Source organism: Equus przewalskii, chromosome 14 (assembly GCF_037783145.1).
Source record: "Equus przewalskii isolate Varuska chromosome 14, EquPr2, whole genome shotgun sequence".
Lineage (NCBI taxonomy): Eukaryota > Metazoa > Chordata > Mammalia > Perissodactyla > Equidae > Equus > Equus przewalskii.
The window spans coordinates 51,148,468-51,174,665 of record NC_091844.1 but is presented as its reverse complement, the minus strand read 5'-3'; the positions used below and the strand labels follow the sequence as shown (position 1 = coordinate 51,174,665).

General features: G+C 40.7%; 1 protein-coding gene and 1 non-coding gene across 5 annotated transcripts in view; one reads left to right on the top strand and one right to left on the bottom strand.

Annotated features, from left to right (window-relative positions):
• The first annotated feature begins 3,165 nt into the window (after nt 1-3,165).
• MSH2 (mutS homolog 2) overlaps nt 3,166-26,198 on the top strand; it is a 73,886-nt gene continuing 50,853 nt past the window's right edge. For 3 of the 4 annotated variants that reach the window (XR_011526097.1, XR_011526096.1, XR_011526098.1), the window contains exons 1-6: nt 3,249-3,599; nt 11,683-11,837; nt 15,437-15,715; nt 16,569-16,715; nt 19,254-19,403; nt 20,159-20,292. Coding sequence is in view for 1 of the 4 variants with exons in the window: in XM_008530908.2 (XP_008529130.1) it covers nt 3,389-3,599; nt 11,683-11,837; nt 15,437-15,715; nt 16,569-16,715; nt 19,254-19,403; nt 20,159-20,292 (1,076 nt within the window). In the remaining 3 variants the exon portion in view is untranslated. Of the gene's footprint in view, nt 3,600-11,682; nt 11,838-15,436; nt 15,716-16,568; nt 16,716-19,253; nt 19,404-20,158; nt 20,293-26,198 lie in introns of all 4 variants that reach the window. The other variant, XM_008530908.2, reaches the window with a different exon arrangement.
• Nucleotides 19,671-19,775, bottom strand: LOC139075867 (U6 spliceosomal RNA). The gene has a single exon (XR_011526779.1). It is a non-coding gene; the product is annotated as a U6 spliceosomal RNA (small nuclear RNA).

Here is a 26,198-nt window from a genome sequence, read left to right as displayed (position 1 = left end):
CTCTCAAAGCCCCCTGGTACATAGTTGTGTATTTTTAGTTTTGGGTCCTTCCAGTTGTGGCACGTGGGACGCCGCCTCAACATGGCTTGATGAGCGGTGCCATGTCCGCGCCCAGGAGTTGAACCGGTAAAACCCTGGGCTGCAGAAGCAGAGCACTCGAGCTTAACCACTCAGCCACGGGGCTGGCCCCCACATATGAAATTTCTATAAGACACAACTATTTGACGTAACTTTAGAAATTTAGCATAAACATTTAATCCATGCACACAGCTTCCAAAAAAGAAGATACTGTTAAAAAACCTTCTTAGACCAATTGATTACAAGCACGTCACAATTTTGTTTCAAGCTTGTCTCTAAGCAGGCTAATTTAAAGGTCCCTCTTCTCAAAGACATTTTGTAGGAAGAAAGCATGTTAGGATCATTGTTATTAGTCTGGATACAAAGTAAAGACTCTGGAATCACTAACTATCTTCTAAGTTTGGTTAAAGGTCACTGTCTGAGGCCAGCCTGGTGGCGCAGCGGTTAAGTTCGCATGGTCTGCTTCAGTGACCTGGGGTTTGCTGGTTCAGATCCCAGGTGCAGACATGGCACCGCTAGTCAAGCCATGTTTGGCAGGCGTCCCACATATAAAGTAGGGGAAGATGGGCACAGATGCTAGCTCAGGGCTAATCTTTCTCAAAAAAAAAAAAAAAAAAAGGTCGCTGTCCTCTGCCAAGGCTGATGGTGCTCCAGATGAATTTTCCAGACTTTATGCCCATTAAAGTCTATCAGAAATGGAAATAACTTCCCAGAGGAGCAGCTAATGACATCAGACTAAAAGATCAGGTTTGAAATACATTTTCTTTCTCAGAACAAAGGGATATACAAAAAAAGCTCCCATTCCGGCAGCCGGCCCCAAGTTCCCCTGCCCGGGAGCAATTACAGTCACTAGATTCTTTTAACAGCTCCCACCCTGGAGATCCACCTCTAGCAGCAGTGTGCTATGCGCCCAAACTGGACAAATATTCTGAAGGAGGAGCATCTAGCTCACAGTCCAGAGCAGACCTTTTTTCCAATCTTGTTTATCTTTAGAAGAGAGAAATATCCACCGCCCTCACCTAGATTAACCCAAACCCCCTCCCATCAGGCCCTCTGCCTCCCTCCCTGTAAACTCCGTCTTTTTCAAATTGCCTTGAGAAGCTTATATTTTGACATGCTCTATAGCCCTTCACAGTACCTCGAATTGTCTAGGCCCTAACTCTCCAGACAGATCAGGGCCAGTTTGGGAATTCTCTTTATTTTTAGAATTAATAGACTCAATTGATACACAAATAAATAACTCAATGAGTAAGAGATACACATAGTCTGAGTGGGAGAAACGTGATGATAACAGCATAGAGGCTGTTTACAAAAGAATACAAAACATTTTCAAAGCTATTACCCTATTTGCTCCTCACATCAACCTTGGGGGTAGATATCATTATCAACATGCTGCCTCCCTCTGAACTCACTATTTAGTATCTAACATGGGAAAGGGGAGAGATGGGATGACACTCAAGGCCAGGTTATCATCTAGAAGTGGTTATTGTGATGCACAGCTCATTCATTTACACACATTTCCTGCACACCTAACATGTGCCAAGCCCTATGGCACACAGATATGTAGTACCTGCAGCAAGACTCAATGCCAGCTCTATCACTTACTGCTAGCTCTGTGACCTTGGGCAATTTACTTCATATCTCCAAGTTTCAGTTTCCTCAGTGTAAAATAACAATAGTGTTTAATAACTAAAGTTGTAAAGATTAAAATAAACACATGTAAAAATAAACACTTGACAGTCAATAAATGCTGATGAACATTACTTATCATTATTAACTATAAAAAATATAAATGCGCATCCATGTCCTTTCCAGGTGTTTAGTAAGAGAGACAGGTGAACAGATATTTGTGAAACAGTGCAGCAAATATTGTAACAGAGATATGAATAAGGTGGTTCTTCAAAAGATAATGCAGCTAATTACACCTGGGGAGACTAGGCAGGCTTTGCTGAAGAGACATTTGTGCCCAAGGACTGAAGGATGACTGGGAGTTCGCTACACAAAGGACAGGGAAGGGCCATTCCAGACTAGAGGGACAAGTTCATGTTGGAGCCACCCTGTTGGAACGGAAGGGGAAGTTTGTTGCCCCGGATCACAGCCTCGGGGGGAGAGGGGGCAGTGCAGGCTGTGGGAGACCCAGCCAGCAGGCAGATGACCCAAACATTCTCTGCTCCAGAAAAGATTCGAATTCTAACATGTAGGCCAGTGGTTCCTAAACTGAGCTGATTGTCAGGAGTACCCAGGAAGCTTTCTAAAATGATCCCAAGACCCCACCTTCAGAAATTCTAACCCATCGTCGGTGGGCGGGGCCCGGGAATGCGTTCGGAAAGCCCCCGGGGTAATTCTGCTGCTGAATCAGGGTTTGGGGCCGTTTCCAGGGGGGAAGGGTGAGCCCGACAGGAGAGCGCAATACCTTTGCTAAGGCAAGTAACTGTGCAGAACGGATCCTGACCTCCTTCAGGCCTTTGCTCAACATTTAAAAAAAATTCAACCACCCTCGTCTTTATTTTTCACCTAAACACTTATCTTCTAACAGTTTACTTACTATAAACTTACTGTTTACTTACTATATTATCTGAATCCATTCATTAGAATGTAAGCTGAACAAAAGCAGTGGTTTTTCTTTCTTTATTAGGGATCCTGAGATCCTAGAAGAATCTGGCACACAGCAGATCACCTAAGAATGTTTTTGAAAGAACGAATCAAATAGTGGACAAAACGAGAGAGAATTTGGCTAGCAGGGAGCAGTAAAGAGGGTGTGGAGAAGAAACCTGTAAGCTTGATGTCGGCAGTTTGCTCACAAAGGAAAAGGGAGGAGTTGGGGAGAGAGGGGCGCAGGTTTTAAAAAATACTGGGATAGGGAAGATGGCTAGTTTCCTTTGTTTTCAAGTTTCTTGCTGACTTCACTCCCACGCTTCCGGGTACGTAATAAACTCAAAACTCGCCAGAATGTCCCACCTGCTCGCCTCCCCTCGCTGTTCTTCCACCTGGGTCCCACACCCGTGCAGCCGAGAAAACCCGGAGAACTTAACTCCGTTACGGATGGGCGCCCGGCAGAGTCGGCGCGCGACCCAGGCTCAAGCATGCGCAGTAGACAGAGTCACCAGCGTGCGCGGGAAGCTGGGCCGCGTCCGTGTATGATTGGCTGCCGCGGCAGACTCCCACCCACCGAAACGCAGCGCTGGATGCTGATTGGGCGTCTGCGCAGAGGCCGGACGCCGCACGGAGCGCGAGGGAGGGGAGGCGGGAAACGGCTTAGTGGGTGCGGGGTCGCGCAGTTTCCTCAGGCAGGCTGTGGAGAGGCTGCGAAATGGCGGTGCAGCCCAAGGAGACGCTGCAGCTGGAGAGCGCGGCCGAGGCCGGCTTCGTGCGCTTCTTCCAGGGCATGCCGGAGAAGCCGACCACCACGGTGCGCCTCTTCGACCGGGGGGACTTCTACACGGCGCACGGCGAGGACGCGCTGCTGGCCGCCCGGGAGGTGTTCAAGACCCAGGGGGTGGTCAAGTACATGGGGCCGGCAGGTGAGGGCGGGCACGGCGCGGGCTCCTCTCGGGAGGGGGCGGTCAGCGGGCTCTCGGGCGAGGAGGCACGGGGGCGGGGACGTTGCTGAAGTCTCGTGGGCGTCGCGCTCTCTCCGGCCCCGGGCTGGCCAGGGGGGGCGCCGCCGCCCCCCCTCCCGCCCCGAGTCTGTTCTTCTGCAGCTGCCCCAGATCGGAACTCATCACGAACACGTCGGGAGCGCTCACTGCGTGCCAGGCGTTTTAATACTCTGTTCTGTTTAATTTGCCAGCAGTCGCGTGAGGCTGTGCTCCTCGGCCCCGCCGTGGCCCCGTGCCTCGCATCGCAGACGCCGCCAAACCTCTTTATCACAAACGCCAGCCCAGGAGTGCGATTTATCATAGAAGGGGGTTGGGGAGACCATTTTATGTCACCATTCTGATTTTGCCCCGCCCCATTGATAGCACTGTTTCAGCGCAGAGACCTGTAATGGACCACTATTTATAGGCAGTGTTGCCAAGTGGTCAGGACCTCGGACTCTGGAGCCAGATTGCCTGGCTTCACGTTGCGGTTCCTCCACTTAATAGCTGTGTGACCTTGGGCTAGTCGGGTCTGTCTGTGTCTCAGCTCGGTATTAAGTGCCCTCCATAACCCGGCTCCATCATCTCTCCAGCATCATCTCCTGGGAAGCTATAAACTGCTCACTTATGTGAGCTAGATATTCGAGATGTTTTATGTTGCTCTCTTTCGTCTCTGGCTCTGTTGTGATAACGGAAGGAGCGTTCTACGAGGAGTGAGGAGTTGTGGGTTCTAGTTCTGCCTCTGCCACACGCAGATGGGATGGTACTGACAAGAGATGTTTCCTTCTTTAGGTGGACATTTGAGTACAGCCGTGTCAGGCAGGGTTATAGACACTGGGAGAACATAGATGAAAAGGCAGTACTCCTGCCTTTTCAGAGCTCACTCTGGAGAGCAAGGCAGTAATAATTACAATTATAGGTGGAAATCTATGGCATGTGCCCCATAACAGGTTGTTGAAGAGGCAGAAGCAGAATTACCGAAGACCCAAGAGGCATTACATGAGAGGCTGAATTCCACTTGAGTTTTGAAGGATTAGGAGTTTACTGGGGAGAAGGCCTGAAAAGAGGTAGATTGGTATTGCTCGAGCAGAAAATGGTGAGTGAGGAGAGTGGCCCCGGTGGGTGGGGTCAGAGGATGAAAGGCTTTTTGTGTTGTGCTGAGATGTTGGAATTTTATGCTGTAGGCAGTGAGAGGTCCAAAGGCTTCAAGTAAAGGTGGAGTGGTATGTTGGATCATTTTGGCTGTAGTGTGGAGGATGGGTTAGCAGGGGCCAAGAGTGGAGGTATTGGGGACCAGTTAAGACCAGCCATGGATAGTTATGAGTGGCTTCATAGTTAATGATGATCCGAGTTGCTTTCCAGATTATATGACTGGTTATTTAAGGGTAGCACACTTAGCTCTCTTATTATGCACTTTACAATAGTTTAAGCATTTAAGATGAAGTAAAAAATTCTAAACGTAACTTGTATGTTTATGTAAATTGGATCACTGATTTTTCTAAGCACCTGTTAATAATTCTGATACTTTAATTTTTCTGTTTAATTTAGATTGTGAAAGGAATAATGGATGCTAAGCATTACATCCGTTCATTAGAAGGGAAATTTAGTGTGAACATCCAGGAGTCTTTTATATTGGAGAGTAGACTTTTAAAAAAACAAAATTTTTCGTTTTCTTGCCCGAGAAGGTTAAAATGTGGATATTTATGGGGACATTTTTGAGAATTAGAGTAACCTAGACAGTTAACCTCATCTTAATCATCTTGAGAATGTGGTTAAAAGTGAATTTAACTTTTCAGAGAGATTAGCAAGTAAATGTGAGTTATTCCTAAGGATCTATTTCTTACGTTAAAGATTTATGCCAAACGCGTATTTCAGATAAAAAATGGTCCGAATATGTATTTGGGTAGGATAATAAGAGTTATAAAAAAGGTGGGTAATTTGTTACTAAAAATTAGCTGAAATAACTGAAAAGGGGAGAGACTCAAAACCAGAAATGTACCTTGATCCCAAAAGCTGATGTCTTGCAGTTTTCACTTTCCAAGGTGAAATGTAACTGAGGATTTTTTTTTTTTTAATGTGTGTTGATGTAAGGCTGCCAATACTTGTTTCTTGGGATGAATTTTCCCTCATTTTAATATTATGCCCTGTGGGTAAAGGGTTATCACAACCTTTTCCTTTGCCGCTCAGTTCCCCCTGGAAACCTGCTAAGGTTAAGGAGGCCAGCCGTTTTTCTAGGCAGCATTGCTTATTGCAGAAATGACCGCAGATTGGTAAGTCACATCCAGACTGGAGGAACTATGAATACCTCATGAGGGTGCCTTGTACTCCCGCTTTTGACGAATCTTGGACCCTGTCACCTTCCCCCACATTCTTCAGCAGTCAGTCTTGCCTCTGACTATATAAAATAGAAATCACTGGAAGAGAACTCGCTCAATTTCCTGCCCTCAAACCTATAATTCTTTTTTTAATATAACAGGTTTATTGAGATATTATTCACATATGACACAATTAAGGTATACAATTCAGTGGTTTTTAAAATAGTCACAGAATTAAGCAACCGTCACCAAAGTAAATTTTAAAACATTTTCATCATCCCCAAAAGAAACCCTGTACCCATTAGCAGTCATTTTCTCTTTCCTCCCAATCCTCCGAACCCTTGGCAACCACTAATCTGCTTTCTATCTCTAGCTTTGCCTATTTTGGACATTTCATATAAATGGAATCGTACAATATGTGGTCTTTTGTGACTGGCTTGTTTCACTTAACAGTATTTTCAAGGTTCACCTGTGTTGTCAGTACCTCATTTCTTTTTATTGCCAAATAATATTCCATTGTAGGGATATAACATTTTGTTCATCCATTTGTCAGTTGATGGACATTGGGTTCTTTCTTTGTTCTTTTTTTGAGGAAGATTAGCCCTGAGCTAACTGCTGCCAATCCTCCTTTTTTTGCTGAGGAAGACTGGCCCTGAGCTAACATCCATGCCCATCTTCCTCTACTTTTTATGTGGGACACCTGCCACAGCATGGCTTGCCAAGCAGTGCCATGTCCGCACCTGGGATCCGTACTGGCGAACCCTGGGACCCCGAAGCGAAACATGTGCACTTAACCGCTGCGCCACTGGGATTTCTTGAACCTATACTTTTAATTTTGTCTACTTGTTCTTTTCCTTTCCTGTTGTGCCAGTGAAGAGATGAACCTTTCACTGTGGCCTGGATCCCATGCCATCTTCTCAGAGACTGCTTTCTGTTGTTGATCGTTTCCTCTCCTCTGTCTGCTTCATTCTGTTGGCTTTTAGACTTATTTACATCCTTTTGGCTTACTTTTTTCTATCTCCAACATCTGGTGATACATTATTGTAATAAAGCCCTATGAGGTGGGTTAGTACCTAGCTCCAGTTAATAAATAAGCAATCTGCGTCACCGAAAAACAAAGTTACCTTTTGCTGTCAGAACTCAGCTTAGAGGGCCTTTCCTCCTAGAAGCCTGTCTTAACTCGCATGTTAAGGCTACCTAGTTAGCTGCCCCTCTTAGGTCTTCCCTGCCCTGGGACCTTCTGCCTAACCTGGCTATGACATTTATTCTACTCTAGCCTGTAAACCCCAGCACCTGGCACAATGCCCATATGTAGCATACACGTGATAATTGTCAGCTTAATGAGGATGGGGGCTCCAGATTCTTCTTGAAGAGAAGAGTCTTGTACCAGCCTGAGGTTATTCCTTCTGCTATACCCCAGGTGGAGGCTGGGTGGCTTTTGTAGGGGAGGAAGACATTTCCTCTTCCCAAATGGGGGTTCGTCTGGCCAGAGAACGAATTAAATTCACATGAGACAGAATAGCAAGAGAAAATTAAACAAAGATTTATCAGGAACCATGGCCCGGGGCCTTTCTTCCCGAAGGAAGAAAGGGTACCGAAGAAGTGGGGTGCACAGAGTGGTTATATACCCCCAAACAGGGTGTTTCACATGTGGTTGAAATGTCCCTCCCACAATAGTCACAAGATTGCCCTGTCAGCACAGGGCTTGATGGACACAGCAAGGTAGTGGTCTGCTATCTCAGTGGGCGTAGCAGGAGGCAAGTCTATCATCTGAGCAATCAGTTCCTAGCCTAAGGAAAGATGCTTAATCCTTAAAGAAATACCAACGTCGTCGGGAGGGGGAGGGAAGTCAGTTACAGGAGGTTACCAGAGAAGCACAATAAAATGCAGATTTAAGTCCTTGCCTTTGGTATTGATTAAGAGTTTCTAGAGTGAAGGTCATCTCCTTTCTTCTTCCTGGTACAGAGAGGGAGGCACCTTTTACAGATAGAGATTTACCTTACAAATGTAAACGTGTCCTAACAAAGGGCAAGTTCCATTCCTCAGAGCCTCCTTCCCTGTCCCAGTTTATCAAAAGCAATGAGCCTCAAATAATCCTGATGCCAAAGAGACATATCTTGGGGTGGCCAATTCCAGGTCCCCACACTTTGTATTCAGATCCCTGTATTTTGCACCAGCAGGTCAATCTTCCTTCCCAGCTAATCAGACTTAAAGCATATTACCAAGCTCTTCACCAGGAACATAGTAGCTGCACTCCAGATGCTTGTCAGTAAATAAGACTTAAAATACACTGCCACCCAGTGTGTCACAAAAACGCCTTTGAGAGAAATAGTATCTTTAGAGTATAACCTTGGTGGTTGGGCAACTTAGCTTTAGATTAGTAATGGAGGTAGGGGAGACCATGGTGGGGAGGGGAATCACCTTATTTGCTTCTTCACCCCACCCACTGTTGAGAAGTCACCACTTGTGAACCTGTGTTCCTGTTGAATGTGTCAATAAAAAGATTTACCAGTTGCTCTGGATTGCTCTCCCCAAGGCTAGGCAGATAACATTGATGTGCAAAGTAGTAAGGCCTAAGTAATAGGGAGTGGTGGGGCTTGTGGATCTGTCAGTGCTTGTTCATCCTCTGATAAGCATTCAAATTCAAGTGCTTTAAAAACCCTGTACTGGCCAAGCAATTCTGCAAGCACATCCTACTGGATTGATGTTTTAAGAGCTGTTTCAGAATTAATGCCAGACCAGTGTTTTTCCTCTCCCTAGAATTGTTTTTGCTGAGTTGGACTTACCCTTTTGCCTTCTAAATTAAAGGATAATATGAAACAGTGTTTTTGAAACTCATCGCTGTATTTATTGGAAGTTGCTGATGATAGTCACTATGGCATTTATAAGTGTCTCTGGGAGAAATTCCTCTCTGATTTTGTATAAACTCTGGTTCATTGCTTTGTTTGAGCAAGTCTTTTGATGATGATGTTTCAGCATATGAATAATTTTGCTTATGTTAAATCAGCTAGATGGGCTGATAGGGTGACTACTTCTGGTTTGCTTGGAACTGAGAGGGATCCTGGGATGCTGGACTTTCATTACTAAAACTGGGAGAGTCTTGGGCAAAATGGGATGAGTTGGTCACCCTATGTATTAGACAAAAACAGGAAATAATTTAAATGGGGCCTGCCATTCCACTCGAAGGTTCTGATCCCGAGTTGAGTGTTTCTTGGGAGATGAGTCTGCTGCAGCCTGGATAGTCCTTGGTTCCCTCATATGCCTCTGGGAATGTGAGTACAGGCCTTGCTGAATGGGATTCTGCAGTAAACATAATTCTCATGCAATTTGCTTTCTAACTGCAAGCTAAAGAAACAGCAATCTATTCAAGTCTGTAAGAAAATGTGGCAGTGTTGAACTTACTGAGTTGAAAACTGATGGCCTAAATAGTGTTATGCTAAAAGTTTGAATTAATTGCCTGTGTTTTAAAGATTGGGAGCTCTCATTGAAGTAATTCAGATTTTGAGTTTTGAAAAATCTACATGGTTGGAAACTGGGCAGAAATATCCCTGCAATACAGTCGTGAGTTGGAGCTGAGTAGCTGCTCCCTGTGAGGTAGTGAGTGCAGATTCCTTCTTTACCCTGATGTACTTCCCTCGTTTTGTCGCACTTCCCACCATTCTGTATGGTCTCTTTTGAAGCCATTTGTTGTCTGTCAGCTCCCTTGGCTTCCTTTGCTCATTTGATACCTGCCTGGTCCCTGTAGGTATTGTTTATCAGTCCTGGATTAGATAGTAAGGAATGTTCTAGGAAATAACCTTAGAGAGGCAAGATCTGAGCCAGTTTTTAGGGTGTCTGGCAGCGGGGATTCTTGTCTAGTACTTATAACTGATGTACTGATAATGAAAGTATCAGCTGTGTTTTGCTGTACAAAACAACAGTATTATGTCATTTAATTAATCTTTATGCTTATTTGTATTTGATATTTGTACTTTGCATGACCTGTTAAATTTAGGTTGAATCTTTCATAAGATCCACAGTTGTCAGAATCATTTACAAGTATATTCTGAATTACCTTTAAGTGAATAAGTGGTGTTACCTATATTACATGCAAATTGAGTTTTGGTTCCATTTGATGGTGTGGGTGATTTTATTTATTTTGTGAAGAAATTGGTATTTGCAAATCACAATTAAGCTGCGATACCATTTTCCACCTAAGACAGATTGTCAACCTTGGCGCTATTGACATCTTAGACTGAATAACTAATTCGTTGTTTTGAGAGGCTATCCTGTGCATGTTTAACAGCATCCCTGCCTCTACCCACTGATTCCATTAGTACTCCTCCTGCCCTGCCCCCGCAGTTCTGACAACCCAGATGTCCCCAGACGTTGACAGATGTCCTCTAGGGGAGCAAGATTGCCGCCAGTTGAGAACCAGTAATCTAAGATGAAGACCGAGAGCTTGAAAGCTGTGTTGACTGGCTGGGGAAATAGAGGCGCTCATACTCTATGATGGTAGTGTTAATTGGCACTGTGAACTAAAGGGAATAGTCTGGCACTGTTTATCAAAATCACATATATCCTTTGATAAAATCCAGTTTTAGCACTTTATCTTACAGATACACTCACATGTTTAGAAATGAAGCACTAAGGTTGTTCATGCGACGTTGTAATAGCGGAGACTGGAGACGACCTGTGTGTCCATCAGTAAGAACCTAAATTATAGAATGTCTATGGTCATGAGATTCTTTGCTGCTGTAAACAGAAAGAAGCTGATTATGTACTGATGGAACAATCTCCAAAATATAATGAAGTTAAAAAAATAAGATACAGAACAGTGTATGTAGTGTGCAACTATTTATGTAAAAGAGGAGAAAAATGCTTTATATTTGCTTGCTTGTGCATAGACTCTTTGGGAATATATTCTATAAACTGCTAACACTTGGGTGTGTGAACTGGATGTGTAGGGGTCACTGGTGAAAGTGAAGGCTCCTTTTTGCTGTAACTTTTTGAACCTTTGAATTTTCGGCTATGTTATTTACAACATTTTGCACTGAATAATGACTAATCCATTTTTATGGACCTTTTGAAAAAAACTTAATGCTATAAAATACTATGTAGTTATATGATGTTCATTCAAACTTGTGAAAAACAAATTATAGGAAAGGACAAGTAAGGCTAGCTATGTCTGTATCTACTCATTATCTTTGTATCCTACTCAGTTTTTTTTTTTTTTTTTTTTGAGGAAGATTAGCCCTGAGCTAACATCAGCCAGTCCTCCTCTTTTTGCTGAGGAAGGCTGGCCGTAAGCTCACATCCGAGCCCATCTTCCTCTACTTTATATGTGGGACGCCTGCCACAGCATGGCTTGACAAGCAGTGCAATGTCCCCACCCGGGATCTGAACCAGCGAACACTGGGCCACCGAGAAGCGGAACGTGCGAACTTAGCCACTGCGTCACTGGGGGGCCCCTCTTCTGTTTTTATTTTCATGCGTGAGCTCCACGGGAGCCCCAGGCCGTCTCTTCATTGTTTCATACCCTTCACCTACCAGAGTCCCTAGGACATGTAATAGGTGCCTGATGAACAGTGTGTTGAATGAATGCATTACTGAAAGAACAACTAGCTTGCAGGACAGTGTTGTGTTAGGTACTTGAACACTTAACTACTTCAAATCCTCAAATCTTTCAAATCCTCAAATCTGTAACATGTACTTTTAATATTTTTCTTTAGGAGCAAAGACTCTGGAGAGTGTTGTGCTTAGTAAAATGAATTTTGAGTCTTTTGTAAAAGATCTTCTTCTAGTTCGTCAATACAGAGTTGAAGTTTATAAGAATAGAGCTGGAAATAAGGCCTCCAAGGAGAATGATTGGTATTTGGCATTTAAGGTAATTATCTTCCTTTTTAATTTAGTTATTTTTTTTAAGAGTAGAAAAAATAAAAATGGGAGCAAATTCTGCTGTATGCTTTAATGTTTTAACCAGGTTGTGATAGTAAAATGCTTTGAGAAACTTTAATATTCTTTTAGCATGTAGTTTTTATTTTTATTTACTTATTTATTTTTGAGGAAGATTAGCTCTGAGCTAACATCTGCTGCCAGTCCTCTTTGCTAAGGAAGATAGGCCATGAGCTAACATCTATGCCCATCTTCTTCTATTGTGGGATGCCTGCCACAGCATGCATAGGTCTGTGCCTGGGATTCAAACCAGCAAATCCCGGGCCACTGAGGCGGAGTGCACAAACTTAACCGCTGCACCACTGTGCTGGCCCCCTGGCATGTAGTTTTTAAAATCACAGTTTAATAGCAATTCAGAAATGCAGTAAATCTGTATTATGAGTATGAATACTCTGAGGTTTGTCACTATCCCTGAACCAAAATGATAAATAACCTTTACATGAAGTTGAATACAAGCATTAAACAAGGATTTGATTTTACTGTTTTTGAAGTAATATCACACAAATTTACAGTATCCCAAATATCTCGTTTATACACATTTGTAATGTGTTTGTATCTTTGTACGTGCTTTTCTTTTCCATTAGACTAATTTTTTGTAAGTCTGGAACTTGAGTTAGTGGTGATCATATTCCTTGGTGTGACTAGAAAGACTTATTGACGTGCATGCTTCTAATGCCTTCCTGGAGATAGTAGTGCCATTTTGTTTTATTCAGTGACTGCCTTCATTGTTCATCTGTAAGGTCATGTTTTTGTTTGTTCTTACACAATACACGCACAGAGTGTGTTCTCAGTAGATACTGGAATAAACTAATGGCTAAAACATTGTTGGGGAGGTGAGATTTATTCTTGAAAGGGAATAAATGTGTGGTAAGGGGGACAGTGCTCTGGGCTTGTAGTCAGCAAATTGCATTTCTTTTCTCCTCTGTCCCTCTGGGTGACCTTGGCAAATTTCCTAACCTCCTGTATCTGTTTGTCCTTGAACAATAAAATTAGAAGGTTTTTAAGATGCTTTCTGCCTTGAAAGTCCTTTGACTTTTTTCTGTGAGGTTTAATACAATATTTAAACATTTGACGTTGGTGCTACCCTAAATATATTCTTCAGTTTTCATTCTATATTGCCCCCACCCCCTTTGTAAATATGGACATTTACTGAAGATTGTATCTGTGAGGATTTAACATTCTCCATTATGGAGTTTCCTGGGAATTTTCATTGCTAACTTTACTGAGAAAAGTGAGACTTACGCTTAGAATTTCTAGCCTATGTCTTGAAAGATTTTAATAGAAAATTGAGGGTACCACAAAGTGATGTTTTTTTATCTCATCCTTCACAGAACTCAATTAGTAACAACACCAAAATGTGGAGTCATAAGTTCAAGCAATTACCATGATTATCAACCCATCACACCTCACTCCTTTATGTCACATCGGAATCCTTCAAGATGAATTCTTTTTAACTCCTACCCTTTACGTCAGGGGGCAGAAATCTTCAAATGTGTATTTTTGTCTGGTTATTAAAAAGGTGGTATCTTGGGCCAGTCCCAGTGGCCTAGTGGTTAAGTTCAGTGTGCTCCACTCCAGTAGCCCAGGTTCGGTTCCCAGGCACGGACCTAGACCACTTGTCTGTCAGTGGCTCACGTACAAAAAGAGGAAGATTGGCAGCAGACGTTAGCACAGGGTGGATCCTCTTCAGCAAAGAGATAAAATAAATTTTTAAAAAGGTGGTATCTTCATCCTGACCTTTTAAAAAGTTCAGATCTAAAACTGCTAAAATGGATTTAACGTTTCATTTTTTAGCTTATGGCTTCTGTTGTAAAGTATTAGTGATATTTGAAGCAGTTGATCTCTATGATTGATTTCTTTCCCATGTTCTCAGTGGTAGTATGTTCAGAGCAGGAAAGGACCTTAGGTACCATCTAATTTAGAGATTACCAGTCTTATCATTTTCAAGGACCCTCAAGATCCCAATTTTATTAGCTACTGTTTCAATTTTGAGAGTTTTTTAAAGATATGCTTCATAAACCTGTACATGTAAATCCAAAGTGTGTGTGTGAAAATATGGTTTACGTTTGTGATTGAATCAGTGGTTTTTTAATTTGAAAATGAGATAACACTGTTTTTCCATTTCTTGTGTGTGTGTGGGGGGGGGAAGATTAGCCCTGAGCTAACATCTGTGCCAATCTTTCTCTTTTTGCTTGAGGAAGGTTGTTGCTGAGCTAACGTCTGTGCCAATCTTCCTCTGTTTTATGTGGGTTGCCACCACAGCGTAGCTTGACGAGTGGTGCTAGGTCCACATCCAGGATCCGAACCTGTGAACCCTGGGCCGCAGAAGTGGAGCACACAAACTCAACCACTATGCCACCGGGCTGGCCCCTCCATTTCATTTTTGATCCAGATTTGACTCAGAAATCCATGATTGTAGGATTTTCAGAACGATATTATGAAAAGATAAATGCTTATCATGTATGATGCTAAAAACATTCAAGAACTATTGATGACTACTGGTTGCTTAAATTTGGCTGTTACTGTGTTTATTTGGACTGTTTGTGACTATCTCATATTTCATGCCATGCTCCATCACTTGCCCCAGAAATGCCTCATGTTAACAGCATCCTATCACCTACTGAGGAGATTGAAGTATCTAGTGTCAGCCACGACTTAACACATGTTCAGACAAAAGCAAAGAAACTTGACCCTTTAGTTAGCTTGTGCAGTCTTAAAGAGAGATTTCTAATCTTTTTGAAGTAGTGAAAATAGGTCAAGGACCCTTTATTTGGAAATCACTCATCTAGAACAATCTCTGCATTTTACAGTTAAATATATTGATAGAGAGAGGTGACTTTCCAAGGTCCATTTTTTGGGGGGGCAGGGGGAGGAAGATTAGCCCTGAGCTAACAACTGCTGCAAATCCTCTTTTTTTTTTTGCTGAGGAAGACTGGCTCTGAGCTAACATCCGTGCTCATCTTCCTCTACTTTATATGTGGGACGCTTGTCACAGCATGGCTTGACAAGCGGTACATAGGTCTTCACCCAGGATCTGAACCAGCGAACTCAAAATGGAACGTGGGAACTTAACCGCTGCACCACCAGGCTGGCCCCCAAGGTCAATTTTTAAGCTAATAATACTGCTCTCTTATGTGGTATACCTACTCAGTGATAATACTGATAGGTGCAACCAATAGGTAGTTTGTCAGAAGGTAGAAATTAAAACATGCCATTGACAGGATTATCACTTTGGGTACCTTAATGTTTGTGTGTGTATAAACCCAGCAACCAAATTTCAAACTGAAAATCACTTTTGATACAATTATTTTTAGACATGTCCAAGTGTTTTGAAAATAATTGGAAAAGTAGGGAGGATACTTTATAGAAAATGTGGTAATAATAATTGGAGTATATGGTTATAAGCAATTTTGTTTTGTAAGAAAAATATTTTGTTAATAAGAATCAACAAGTTTGGGTAATTTTTGTTTGCTAGTAAAATGTTAAAGTATGTTTAACAGTTTCTTAAAATTTTTTTTTATTTTTGCGTAGGCTTCTCCAGGTAATCTTTCTCAGTTTGAAGACATTCTTTTTGGTAACAATGATATGTCAGCTTCCATTGGTGTTGTGGGTATTAAAATGTCTACAGTTGATGGCCAAAGACAGGTTGGAGTTGGGTATGTTGACTCCATACAGAGGAAGCTGGGACTGTGTGAGTTCCCGGATAATGATCAGTTCTCCAATCTGGAGGCTCTCCTGATTCAGATTGGACCAAAGGAATGTGTTTTACCCGGAGGAGAGACTGCTGGAGACATGGGAAAACTGAGGCAGGTAAGGGAAGCAAGTCTAGTGATAGAGGAGAGTCCAAGCCTAGCAGAGGCTCCAATTAACAGGATACTGTTTTATTTAAGGAAAAAAATAGAAGTCAGAATTTTTTGTATCTAATTATAATGTTTTGTTTTGAGGAATCTCTTGATGTTTATCTTTGACAGAAACTTTGTATCTTTAATAGGACTTCAGAACAAGCTGTTTCTCATTTAAGACTTGTTCTCCCTCAGATCCTCTCCCACCCCCCCCACCCGCAAAAGAGTGACAGCGTGTGCCATCTTAAAGGGATCACAGTGGATAAAAGGAAGGCTTTCACAGTTGGGGGGAGGGGTGCTTTAGAGCCATCAAAAACCTGCTTAGCATGGATTTATCAAATAAATAAGATATAGTTCTTCAGGATTACTTGGTGATAGTTTGAGTGGAACTTTAACCTCTTATTTTACTGATTGATTTAACAAAATTCTGATTATGCCGTTTGTGTAAGTATATGGTTTATGATTTAGATGTTTAAGGGATGGTGTATCCCCAAGGATTCTTTTCTTTCTGTGGGCCTCAAATACCATAAGAACTGCTTGAGAGATAGGAAATCTATGATGGGCATTCCGCAAGAATTATTCTGTTCAGAGTTTTTACTATTGGGACTATTTTTTGAAAGCTTTATGTGAACATAATTTTAAATTTCCATGAGAATTTAGTTTATAGATTTTAAAAATACCTGTTAATACATATATGTTACCAATGTCTTGCACATTGTGAAAAAATTTAATGTGGGTTAATAATTTAAGTTGTCATTTTATATTTATCAATGATAGTTTTCCTTTTCTCATAGTAATTTAAAGTATTTCTTGTAAAATAGGTTATTCAGAGAGGAGGAATTCTGATCACAGAAAGAAAAAGAACTGACTTTAACACAAAAGATATTTATCAGGACCTCAACCGGTTGTTGAAAGGCAAAAAGGGAGAACAGATGAATAGCGCTGTTTTGCCAGAAATGGAGAATCAGGTATGTGGATTACAAATGTGAATTTATTCTTAGATTATAGTAGTGACTTTCTAGAAGGCTACTTCTGTTATATGTATATCAAAGCCTAAATTGTGGGCCACTGAAATTAAGCTTGTTTTATCTATGCTGAAGCTTGTGGAAAAACTCAAGGAATGACTAGAAAAATTTAAACATAACCTTAGATAATTTCACAGCATATATTCCTGGGGTGGAGGAGAGTTTTATTGGTTTCACATGAAAGAGCCTGATTACTGTCACTTAAATAGGTGAGACAGCTTAGTGGTTGTAGCGGGAAAAAAAGGCCTACCAAAGCTTTATAATGTACAGGCTGTGTAGGATGTGGGGTCTTTAATAAATTATTCACCTTTCTGAGGCACTTTCGTTGTATGTTAAATAAGGTTAAAAATACCGGTCTTAAGGGATTGTTGAGCTTGGGAAGTAAAGGGATGAAAGTGTATATAGCACATAATAATTGCATAATAAATGTTACGTTTAAACAGTTTGGCTCAAAAATTGACACTGGTTTGGTATGGCCAGTGGTAGAAATGAATAAGCGAACAGTATAACTTTTTATGGGATTTTCAGTGGTTGAAGTTTATCTTCGAGGTGGATATACTTGAGAGATGTATTTTTATGGTAAAAGATTGGAAACTCTTTATAGGATATTTGTGGATCACTGCTAAGTGAATTGAAAAATTCTCTTGCATATTTAAGACAGAGCAAACTTTTTTTTAATTTCTTTTTTCTTTTTTTTTTCTGCTTTTTCTCCCCAAATCCCCCTAGTACATAGTTGTATATTTTAGTTGTGGGTCCTTCCAGTTGTGGCATGTGGGACTTCCTCTCAGCGTGGCCTGATAGGCGGTGCCATGTCCATGCCCAGAATTCAAATCTACAAAACCCCAGGCCGTGAAGCGGAGTATGTGAACTCAACCATGGGGCCGGCCCAGAACAAACTTTTTAACTTATAATTTTCAAAGTAGATTTCAAGCTAGAATGAACTGAAACTATTGTGACTGTCATGATTTTGCATTGATTGCTTATCATGTAATAATTTGGTCCTTATAAACTAAGTTTATGTTTTACTTTTTTGTGTGTGACATAATCAAAAGCCAATATGTATGAGCGATAATCCCTGTATTAGAGAGATTTCTCTCTGTTGAAAATAGAAGCTGCCTTTAGGACTACTGAAAAAGTGTGGATTTTTTTTTTTTTTAAAGATTTTGTTTTTTGTTTTTCCTTCTTCTCCCCAAAGCCCGCGAGTACATAGTTGTGTATTTTAGTTGTGGGTCCTTCTAGTTGTGGCATGTGAGACGCCGCCTCAGCGTGGCCCGACGAGTGGTGCTAGGTCCACACCCAGGATCCGAACCAGTGAAACCCTGGGCCGCCAAAGCAGAGTGTGTGAACTTAACCACTTGGCCATGGGGCCAGCTCCAAAAGTGTGTTTTTTTGTGCCTCATGGTGACATAGCAGGAAATTCTTGTGACAGCCTTACTCATTTGTTAGAGTTTGCAAGGGCAGATAGATGGCTGTGTTATCAATTAGGAAAAATATGTACATTCACAATGAATCTAGTATCAAGTATATTTTAATAAGTGGAATTTGTCATTGGCTTATCAGTTTAATGTCCTGAACTTCTTGTTTTATGTTACAGTGAAAACATAGGCAGTTGTTTAAACTTATTATTATTTAAATATACATATAGAAAAGTGCATATAAGTGTATAACTGAATTTTCATAAATTGTAAATACCAGCATCCCTGACACAGAATAGTACTAGGACCTTAAAGATACTATTTATGCTTCCTTCTAGTCATTACTCCACCAAGGTTAACCCTGGTTCTTACCTCTGATGGTGTTGATTAGTTTGGCTTATTTTTGTAGTTTAGGTAAATAGAATTATATAGTTTATGCTCTTTTCTGTCTGTTTTCTTTTGTTCAGTGTTACGTTTGTGAGATTTATCCATATTGTTGCATGTCATTGTGGATTATCTATGCTTATATATATTGTTGTGTAGTATTCCATAGCATGAGCATGCCAGATTTTCTCCATTTTTCTTTTGGTGGGCATTTTAGTAATTTCCACTTTTGGCTATTGTAAATAGTGCTGCTTGTAGAGTAAATTTTCACTTTCTGAAAGTCATTTTCTAATCTGAAGAGATTGGTTTATTTATTTTAAGATTTTATTTTTCTTTCTTCTCCCCAAAGCCCCCAGTACATAGTTGTATATTTTTAGTTGTGAGTCCTTTTAGTTGTGGCTTGTGGGATGCCACCTCGGCATGGCTTGATGAGCAGTGCTAGGTCTGCGCCCAGGATCTGAATCCGCAAAACCCTGGGCCACCAAAGCGGAGTGTGCAAATTTAACCACTCAGCTGCGGGGCCGGCCCTGAAGAGATTTCTTTAAACTTTGTCTGATTTCTTTGTTTGGATTGGGAAGGAACACCAAGAAAAAGGATACTGTTCAGACTTTATTTTCATTTTGCCATTTGTTTGTTAGAATTGTAGTGATAACAATCTTCTGTTGTAACTTCTTAATCTTAGGTTGCTGTTTCGTCGTTGTCTGCAGTAATCAAGTTTTTAGAACTCTTATCAGATGACTCAAACTTCGGTCAGTTTGAACTGACTACTTTTGACTTCAGCCAGTACATGAAATTGGATATTGCAGCAGTCAGAGCCCTTAACCTTTTCCAGGTAAAAAAAAAAAAAAATACATGGATTAATAATAGTGAATGGTTAAAAAATGTTTCCTTTGATATGTACTGAAGAATCTCATTAAAGAGCTTAAGTATTTTGAAATATTGTTATACTTAGAATAGATAAATAGTTTTGAATTACTAAGTTTTTCTAGTTGCAAGCTGTATAAATAGTATTTGCCTTGGCCTATGAATAATTTTGTATCTTAACAGCAGCGTTTCTTTTCTAACTGGTAATTTTTAATACTAAGTTATTTTCAAAAACAAAAATATGAAACACTTCACGAATTTGCGTGTTATCCTTGCACAGAGGCCATGCTAATCTCTGTATCATTTCAGTTATATGTGCTGCCAAAGTGAGTGTTACAGCAGTTTTTTAAAATTACATTTTAAGTTTTATCTCTAAAACTGTAGTAATTATGAAGTGATTTTGGTTTGGGGAAAAAATACAGCAGAAAACACAGATTAACAGGTTGAAAGTTTGATTTTAGGAAGAGGAACTTTTTTGTGTGTGAGGAAGATTGGCCCTGAGCTAACATCTGTTGTCAGTCTTCTTCTGTTTGTTTGAAGAAGATGGTTGCTGAGCTAACATCTGTGCCAATAGGAAGAGAAACTTTTGTGCAAATTTCTCATTTAATATTTGAAGAGTATTAAGTGTTCTTGTTCCCAAAATTATTTAATTATCTTTCATGGCATAGTAAGGTTTTCACTAATGAGCGTGCCATTCTTTCTATTTTATGTTTTGTTTACTAGGGTTCTGTTGAAGATACCACTGGCTCCCAGTCTCTGGCTGCATTGCTGAATAAGTGCAAAACCCCTCAAGGACAAAGACTGGTTAACCAGTGGATTAAGCAGCCGCTCATGGACAAGAACAGAATAGAAGAGAGGTATATTACTAGCCTACACTTCTATAAGCTGTGGGTGACTTGCAGTTATTCCATATGATTATACCACTTAATGTTTGTTTGTTTGTTTTTCCTGAGGAAGATTCACCCTAAGCTAACATCTGTGCCAGTCTTCCTCTGTTTTGTAGGTGGGTTGCCGCCACGGCATGGCCACTGACAGACGAGTGGTGTAGGTCTGCACCTGGGAACCAAACATGGGCCCCTGAAGCGGAGCATGCCAAACTTAACCACTAGGCCACAGGGCTGGCTGCTATACCACTTACTTTAATATGCAGTTTTGCACCTGTATTTTAAGCATCTAAGTGCACAGAGAGGTACATAGTAAGAGAGTAGTAATGATTTAGATTAAGTGATTTATTTTCTTAATAATGTTTTTTTCACTATAGAAAGTTATTTATTTATTTATTTTTTTGCTGAGGAAGACTAGCCCTGAGCTAACATCAGTGCCAGTCTTCCTCTATTTTTTAGTATGTGGGCCACCAGCACAGCATGGCTGCTGACAGAACAGTGTAGGTCTGCGCCCAGGAGCCAAACCCAGGCTGCCAAAGCAGAATGTGCCAAACTTAACCACTAGGCCACTGGGGCTGGCCCATAAAGTAAAATTTTATTAGATGGTATGGATATTGTTTCGGAGCATCAACTTGGGAGCCAGCATACCTTGGTTCAAATTATGACTCTAGCACTCATTAGCTGTGTTATCTTGGGGCCAGTTACTCAACCTCTGTGTTGCAGTTTCTTCACTTTTAAGATGACAGTAATGACACACCTACTTCATAGTGTTATGAGGATTAGGTGATTTAATATGTGTAAAGTACTGTGAACAAGGTCTGGCACATAGGAAGCACTTATTCTTCCTTGTTCTGTAAAGGGTTTAAGGCAGCCTAAACATATATTTCAGAAAACTTTTAAAGTTGAGGAAATAAAAGAAAAAGTTATTTAATCTTGCTACCTTAATATGGTTAGCATTTGGGTGTATTTTATTTTTGTCTTTTGTTTTAGATACATTTTAAAACTTCCAAATGAAGTATAATATGCATAAGAGCACAAATCCTAAGTGTGCAGCTTGATGGATTTTCACAAAGTGAACACATTGGCGTAAAAACACACAAGTTGAGAAACAACATAACCAGCATCCCAGAAACTCCCTTCGATTTCCTGCTAGTTATTACCCCTCCTCACTCTACGAGTATCACTGTCCTAACGTCACAGATTAGTTTTGCCTGTTTTTGAACTTTATATAAATGGAATCATTTTGTGTAGTGCAGTATGTTACTTTGTCTTAAACGTAGTTGTAATCCTAATATAGTTGTGTGCCTTAGTTTTTTCCCCACTTAGGCTCATATTATCATAAGCATTTTTTAGTGTTGCTGTTTTGTCTTTGTATTCAGCATTTTTCATAAGTATATCACGTTTAATTGAATGGATATACTTTAATTTACTTTACCTTTCTCAATAATTAGGTCATTTCTAAAGACCTTGTTGTGTACCTGATGTTTTCCATTTGGCACATTACACATTGCCAGAATGGGTAAAAGAGATTCATTATTTTTATGGCGTTGATGTTGTCAAATCATTCCAGAATTTGTGAATAACTGCTGAATACTGATGGTATACAAAAGCATAATGATCTTTTGACTCTGTGTGTGGGAAGATGCCAAGCAAACATAAAATAATGATCAGTATTGTTAAGATACCCTGCAAATAATTACCAAGCTAAGTGTTGATCCCGTAGATTCTTAAAGAGCCTTACACTAAAAATAACTCATGAGGTTAGTGAATTGTGGGTATGCCAGTATTTTATTGAAAATGCAGAAGTTGAAATGCTAAAATTGGGCCTAGCCATGTAGCCGAGTGGTTAAGTTCACGTGCTCCACTTAGGCGGCCCAGGGTTTCGCTGGTTCGGATCCTGGGTGTGGACATGGCAGCGCTCATCAAGCCATGCTGAGGCGGCACCCCACATGCAACTAGAAGGACCCACAACTAAAAATATACAACTGTGTACTGGGGGGCTTTGGAGAGAAAAAGGAAAAAGAAAATCTTAAAAAAAAAAATAGGATTGGATATTTGCAAGTAATTAAGGCAGTTTATAATTTTAATTATTTGTGAATAAGTAACTACATTTATATGTGTCAAGATTCAGACAGAACAGAAGGATATATGGTGATAAGTCTCCTACCCTTGTCCCGCCAGTGCCCAGGATCCCTTCCTCAGGCCCCTCTGTTGTATAGCTCAGGGACACATTTCTTATTGTACTCTCTGAATTGCCATCACTGCCTGGGGAGCAGCCAATCTTAGCAGTTTCTTGAGTATCCTTCCATGGGATGTCTGTGTGTAAACAAGCAAAAATTTGTGTTCTCTTGTCTTTTAATTTTTTTTTTTTAAGAAATACTAGGTAATTTAAATAACTCAAGCTGTAGGTCATTGGTTATTTTTTTTAACTTTGGGCTTGTGGGAACAGAGCAAGTGTCAGTGGTCCCCTTCTGGCTTAACAACTAGAGCATGGGTGTATTTACACCTTCAGAAACCTGACATGTCATTTATATATTATTACCAGAGTAACAAATTATTTAGAAGGCAGGATATCAAAATTAGACTTTGTTTTAGAGGGTAAGTAAAGGTTACTTTCACAGAATAGTGCAATAATTTCCAAAGTCTGGTGGTCTTATGAGGCTTATTTATTAGAAATAACATTTGCGAGGTTGGCCTTACGAGTTAGGATATCTGCTTTTCTGCACCTGTGGGATAAGAGGAAAATATTTTCTCCTTTTTATGTTGGTGAGAATTTTTTTTTTTATAGCAGCAAGTGGGAAGGCCTGTGATTTTCAAGGCCAAATGCTGAAATTCCAGAGTGGGAAGAAAAAGTTACACTTCCTTATGGAGGCTTTTGTTTAGACTGTCTCCTTGTTTTGATCACCCTTTCTCAACTCCACCTGCTGTGCTAGCTCGAGCTTCCTTCCTAGTTACACCTTCCTGGGGTTCTCGGGGCAAATCTGTGATCTCTCTCTAAGTATTTAGGATTGATCTTTCTTCAGGGTTACACATTAAATCAAGTTTTTTTGTTTTTTAATGTCGTCATTGTTTTGTGGTAATTTTCCAGAAGAGAAAATAGTGGAAATCTCTTTACTCCACCCTCTTGAAACTGTAGGGAGTTAGTTTTAAAATATCTAGCTATTAGGGTGAATTATGTTAAGGAAAGCAAAGATTTTTCTTTTTCTTTTTTATTAGAGCAGACATAAGAACAGGTGTGACTAGATCTTTGAGTTTGGTGCATATATCTTGTCAAGGACTATAGCCCAGTGATAAATTTAGGAATAATGATGAAAATGGGAGTATTTTAAAATTATTGTCGAGTGATTAGGAGGAGGAGGGTAGTAAGACTGGTGCCTGGCACTTTGCTGAGCATCTCACATTGATCAGCTGTAATGTGATGGGTACCTGATTTAAAGCCAGGCTAGCCTGACTCCAGAACCTGTGCCCTTAATCACTGTACTGTATTTATTCCTTCTGTCGCTTGTATTGAATTTGATCCAAATTAGATTTTATCATCAGAAATGAAACATTATTTTGGCTTTTATTAAAGTTATATCCTGGAATCGCTTTATTACACTGCTCATCTTTCCCTTCACTAAAACTAAAACCTATTTGCGTTGAGACTACAAATACTTTTCTTTTTTGATGAGGAATATTCGCCCTGAGCTAACATACATGCCAATCCTCCTCCACTTTGTATGTGGAATGCGGCCACAGCATGGCTTGATGTGTGGCGTGTAGGTTTGTGCTCAGGATCTGAACCCGAAACCCCGGGCTGCTGAAGTAGAGTGTGCGAACTTAACTACTACGCCACTGGGCTGGCCCCAGTACTTTTTAGCTAATGGCTTAAATACTTTATCTCCAATGAGAATGATATGTTATTACCATTTAGGGGTGATTTTCTAGGTATTTCTTCCTTTTTCTGCTTTATCTAACAATCAAATTAGAAATTCTGAGAACTCTGTCCATATTACTATTTTTTCACTTATTTTCTGGTAGATCCCAAGAGTCCTCATGTTTGTACTTATGTTAGTACTGTTGCTTTTAATCTTTTAGGGTTTTTAGGGTTTTTTGGGTTTTTTGTCTTTCCATAGATTCATCTGAAGCCTTGGTAATTTTCCCACATTTCTTTAAAGTTAGAATTCTCTAAAGATCATTGAATATATATTAGCATATGAAACAGTTCACTCTTAAATGAAATGTCTGGTAAAATAATTTATATATGTTGAGTTTGGTATTCTTACTGCTTTCTAGTGTAAAATTGAATATTTTTATGTAAAATGTAACATGATTAATGTAGCAGTCTTATTAGAAACAAATCTCCAATATAAGCATGGCTCCTATAAATTTAGAGACGGTAGTGCTTATGTGACAGTATATCATGGTTTTTGAGGCAATGTACTCCTAGACCAATTTCCAGGTTATCTTATTCTTTTGTACAAGGATATCTTTAGTTAGTAGTCCATATTCTGTGGGAACAGGTCTGGAGATCATATAGTGAGTGCACTTTCTTTAAAACAGTGAAGCATTGCTGTAGCCTCTGAGGAAGAACAGGAGGGCTTCCATTCCACTGCTTTCCCACCACTGTTTTCTCTACTTCTAAAATGTTTAGTAGAGATCCTTTTTTTTTTTTTAAGATTTTATTTTTTTCCTTTTTCTCCCCAAAGCCCCCCGGTTCATAGCTGTATATTCTTAGTTGTGGGTCCTTCTAGTTGTGGCATATGGGATACCGCCTCAGCATGGCCTGATGAGCAGTGCCATGTCCGTGCCCAGGACTCGAACTGGTGAAACCCTGGGCCGCCACAGCGGAGTGCATGAACTTAACCACTCAGCCACAGGGCTGGTCCCTGGAGATCCCTTTATTGTGGTCTCTGGGCTGATCTGCTAGCCCCTTTGAATTTCATTTGCCTTCCCATCCAGCCTGCTCTGGAAAGGCAGCTACGTTTTTGTCTGTTTTTTGCTGAGGAAGATTCACCCTTAGCTAACATCTGTTGCCAATCTCCATTTTTTTTTTTTTTCCTTTTTCTCCCCAAAGCCCCCCAGTACATAGCTGTATATTCTTAGTTGTGAGTCCTTCTGGTTGTGGCATGTGGGACGCTGCCTCAGCGTGGCTCGATGAGCAGTGCCATGTCCGCGCCCAGGATTCGAACCAACAAAACACTGGGCCGCCTGCAGCGGAGCGCGTGAACTTAACCACTTGGCCACGGGGCCGGCTCCTGCCAATCTCCTTTTTGTATGTGAGCTGCTGCTACAGAATGGCCACTGACAAAAGAGTGGTGTAGGTCGGTGCCTGGGAACCAAACCTGGGCTGCTGAAGCAGAGTGTGCCAAACTTAACCACTAGGCCAACCCGGCTGGCCCCCAGATTTTTTACTTTCCCTGAAAGCCTTCAGCTCCCTCTGCTTCTGTGCAGATGATCTCCTCTTTAATCCTTACAATCTCAAAATGTATCTGTATTTTCAGTGTTTTACTTCCTGGCTCTTTCTGAGAAGAAGAAATGCTTTTTCCTTTCCAAAACCAACCTTCCGTCTTACTGGTTAAAGTTTTTCCTGTTCTTCTCTGCTTGAGTTTTCTTCCAGTGCACCCTCTACTGTTCTCCCTTCAAGTCTCTGCTGTTGCCTCCTCTCCCCTCCCCAGTATGTTTCTCTCTTTTATATCTTGCCATACTCTTTTTTTATCTTCTCAGGCCTAGCAGAATATCTGCTACTTATTATATCAAATGAATGCTTCTGACTGCGTTAAACCATGTGAAGAACATACAAAGAAGAGACTCAAAAACTTGTAATTGCTATTCTTTAGGTAACAGATTTATTCTCAGCTGTATAAATATGCTGTCATAAAATTTCAATCAACAGTTCC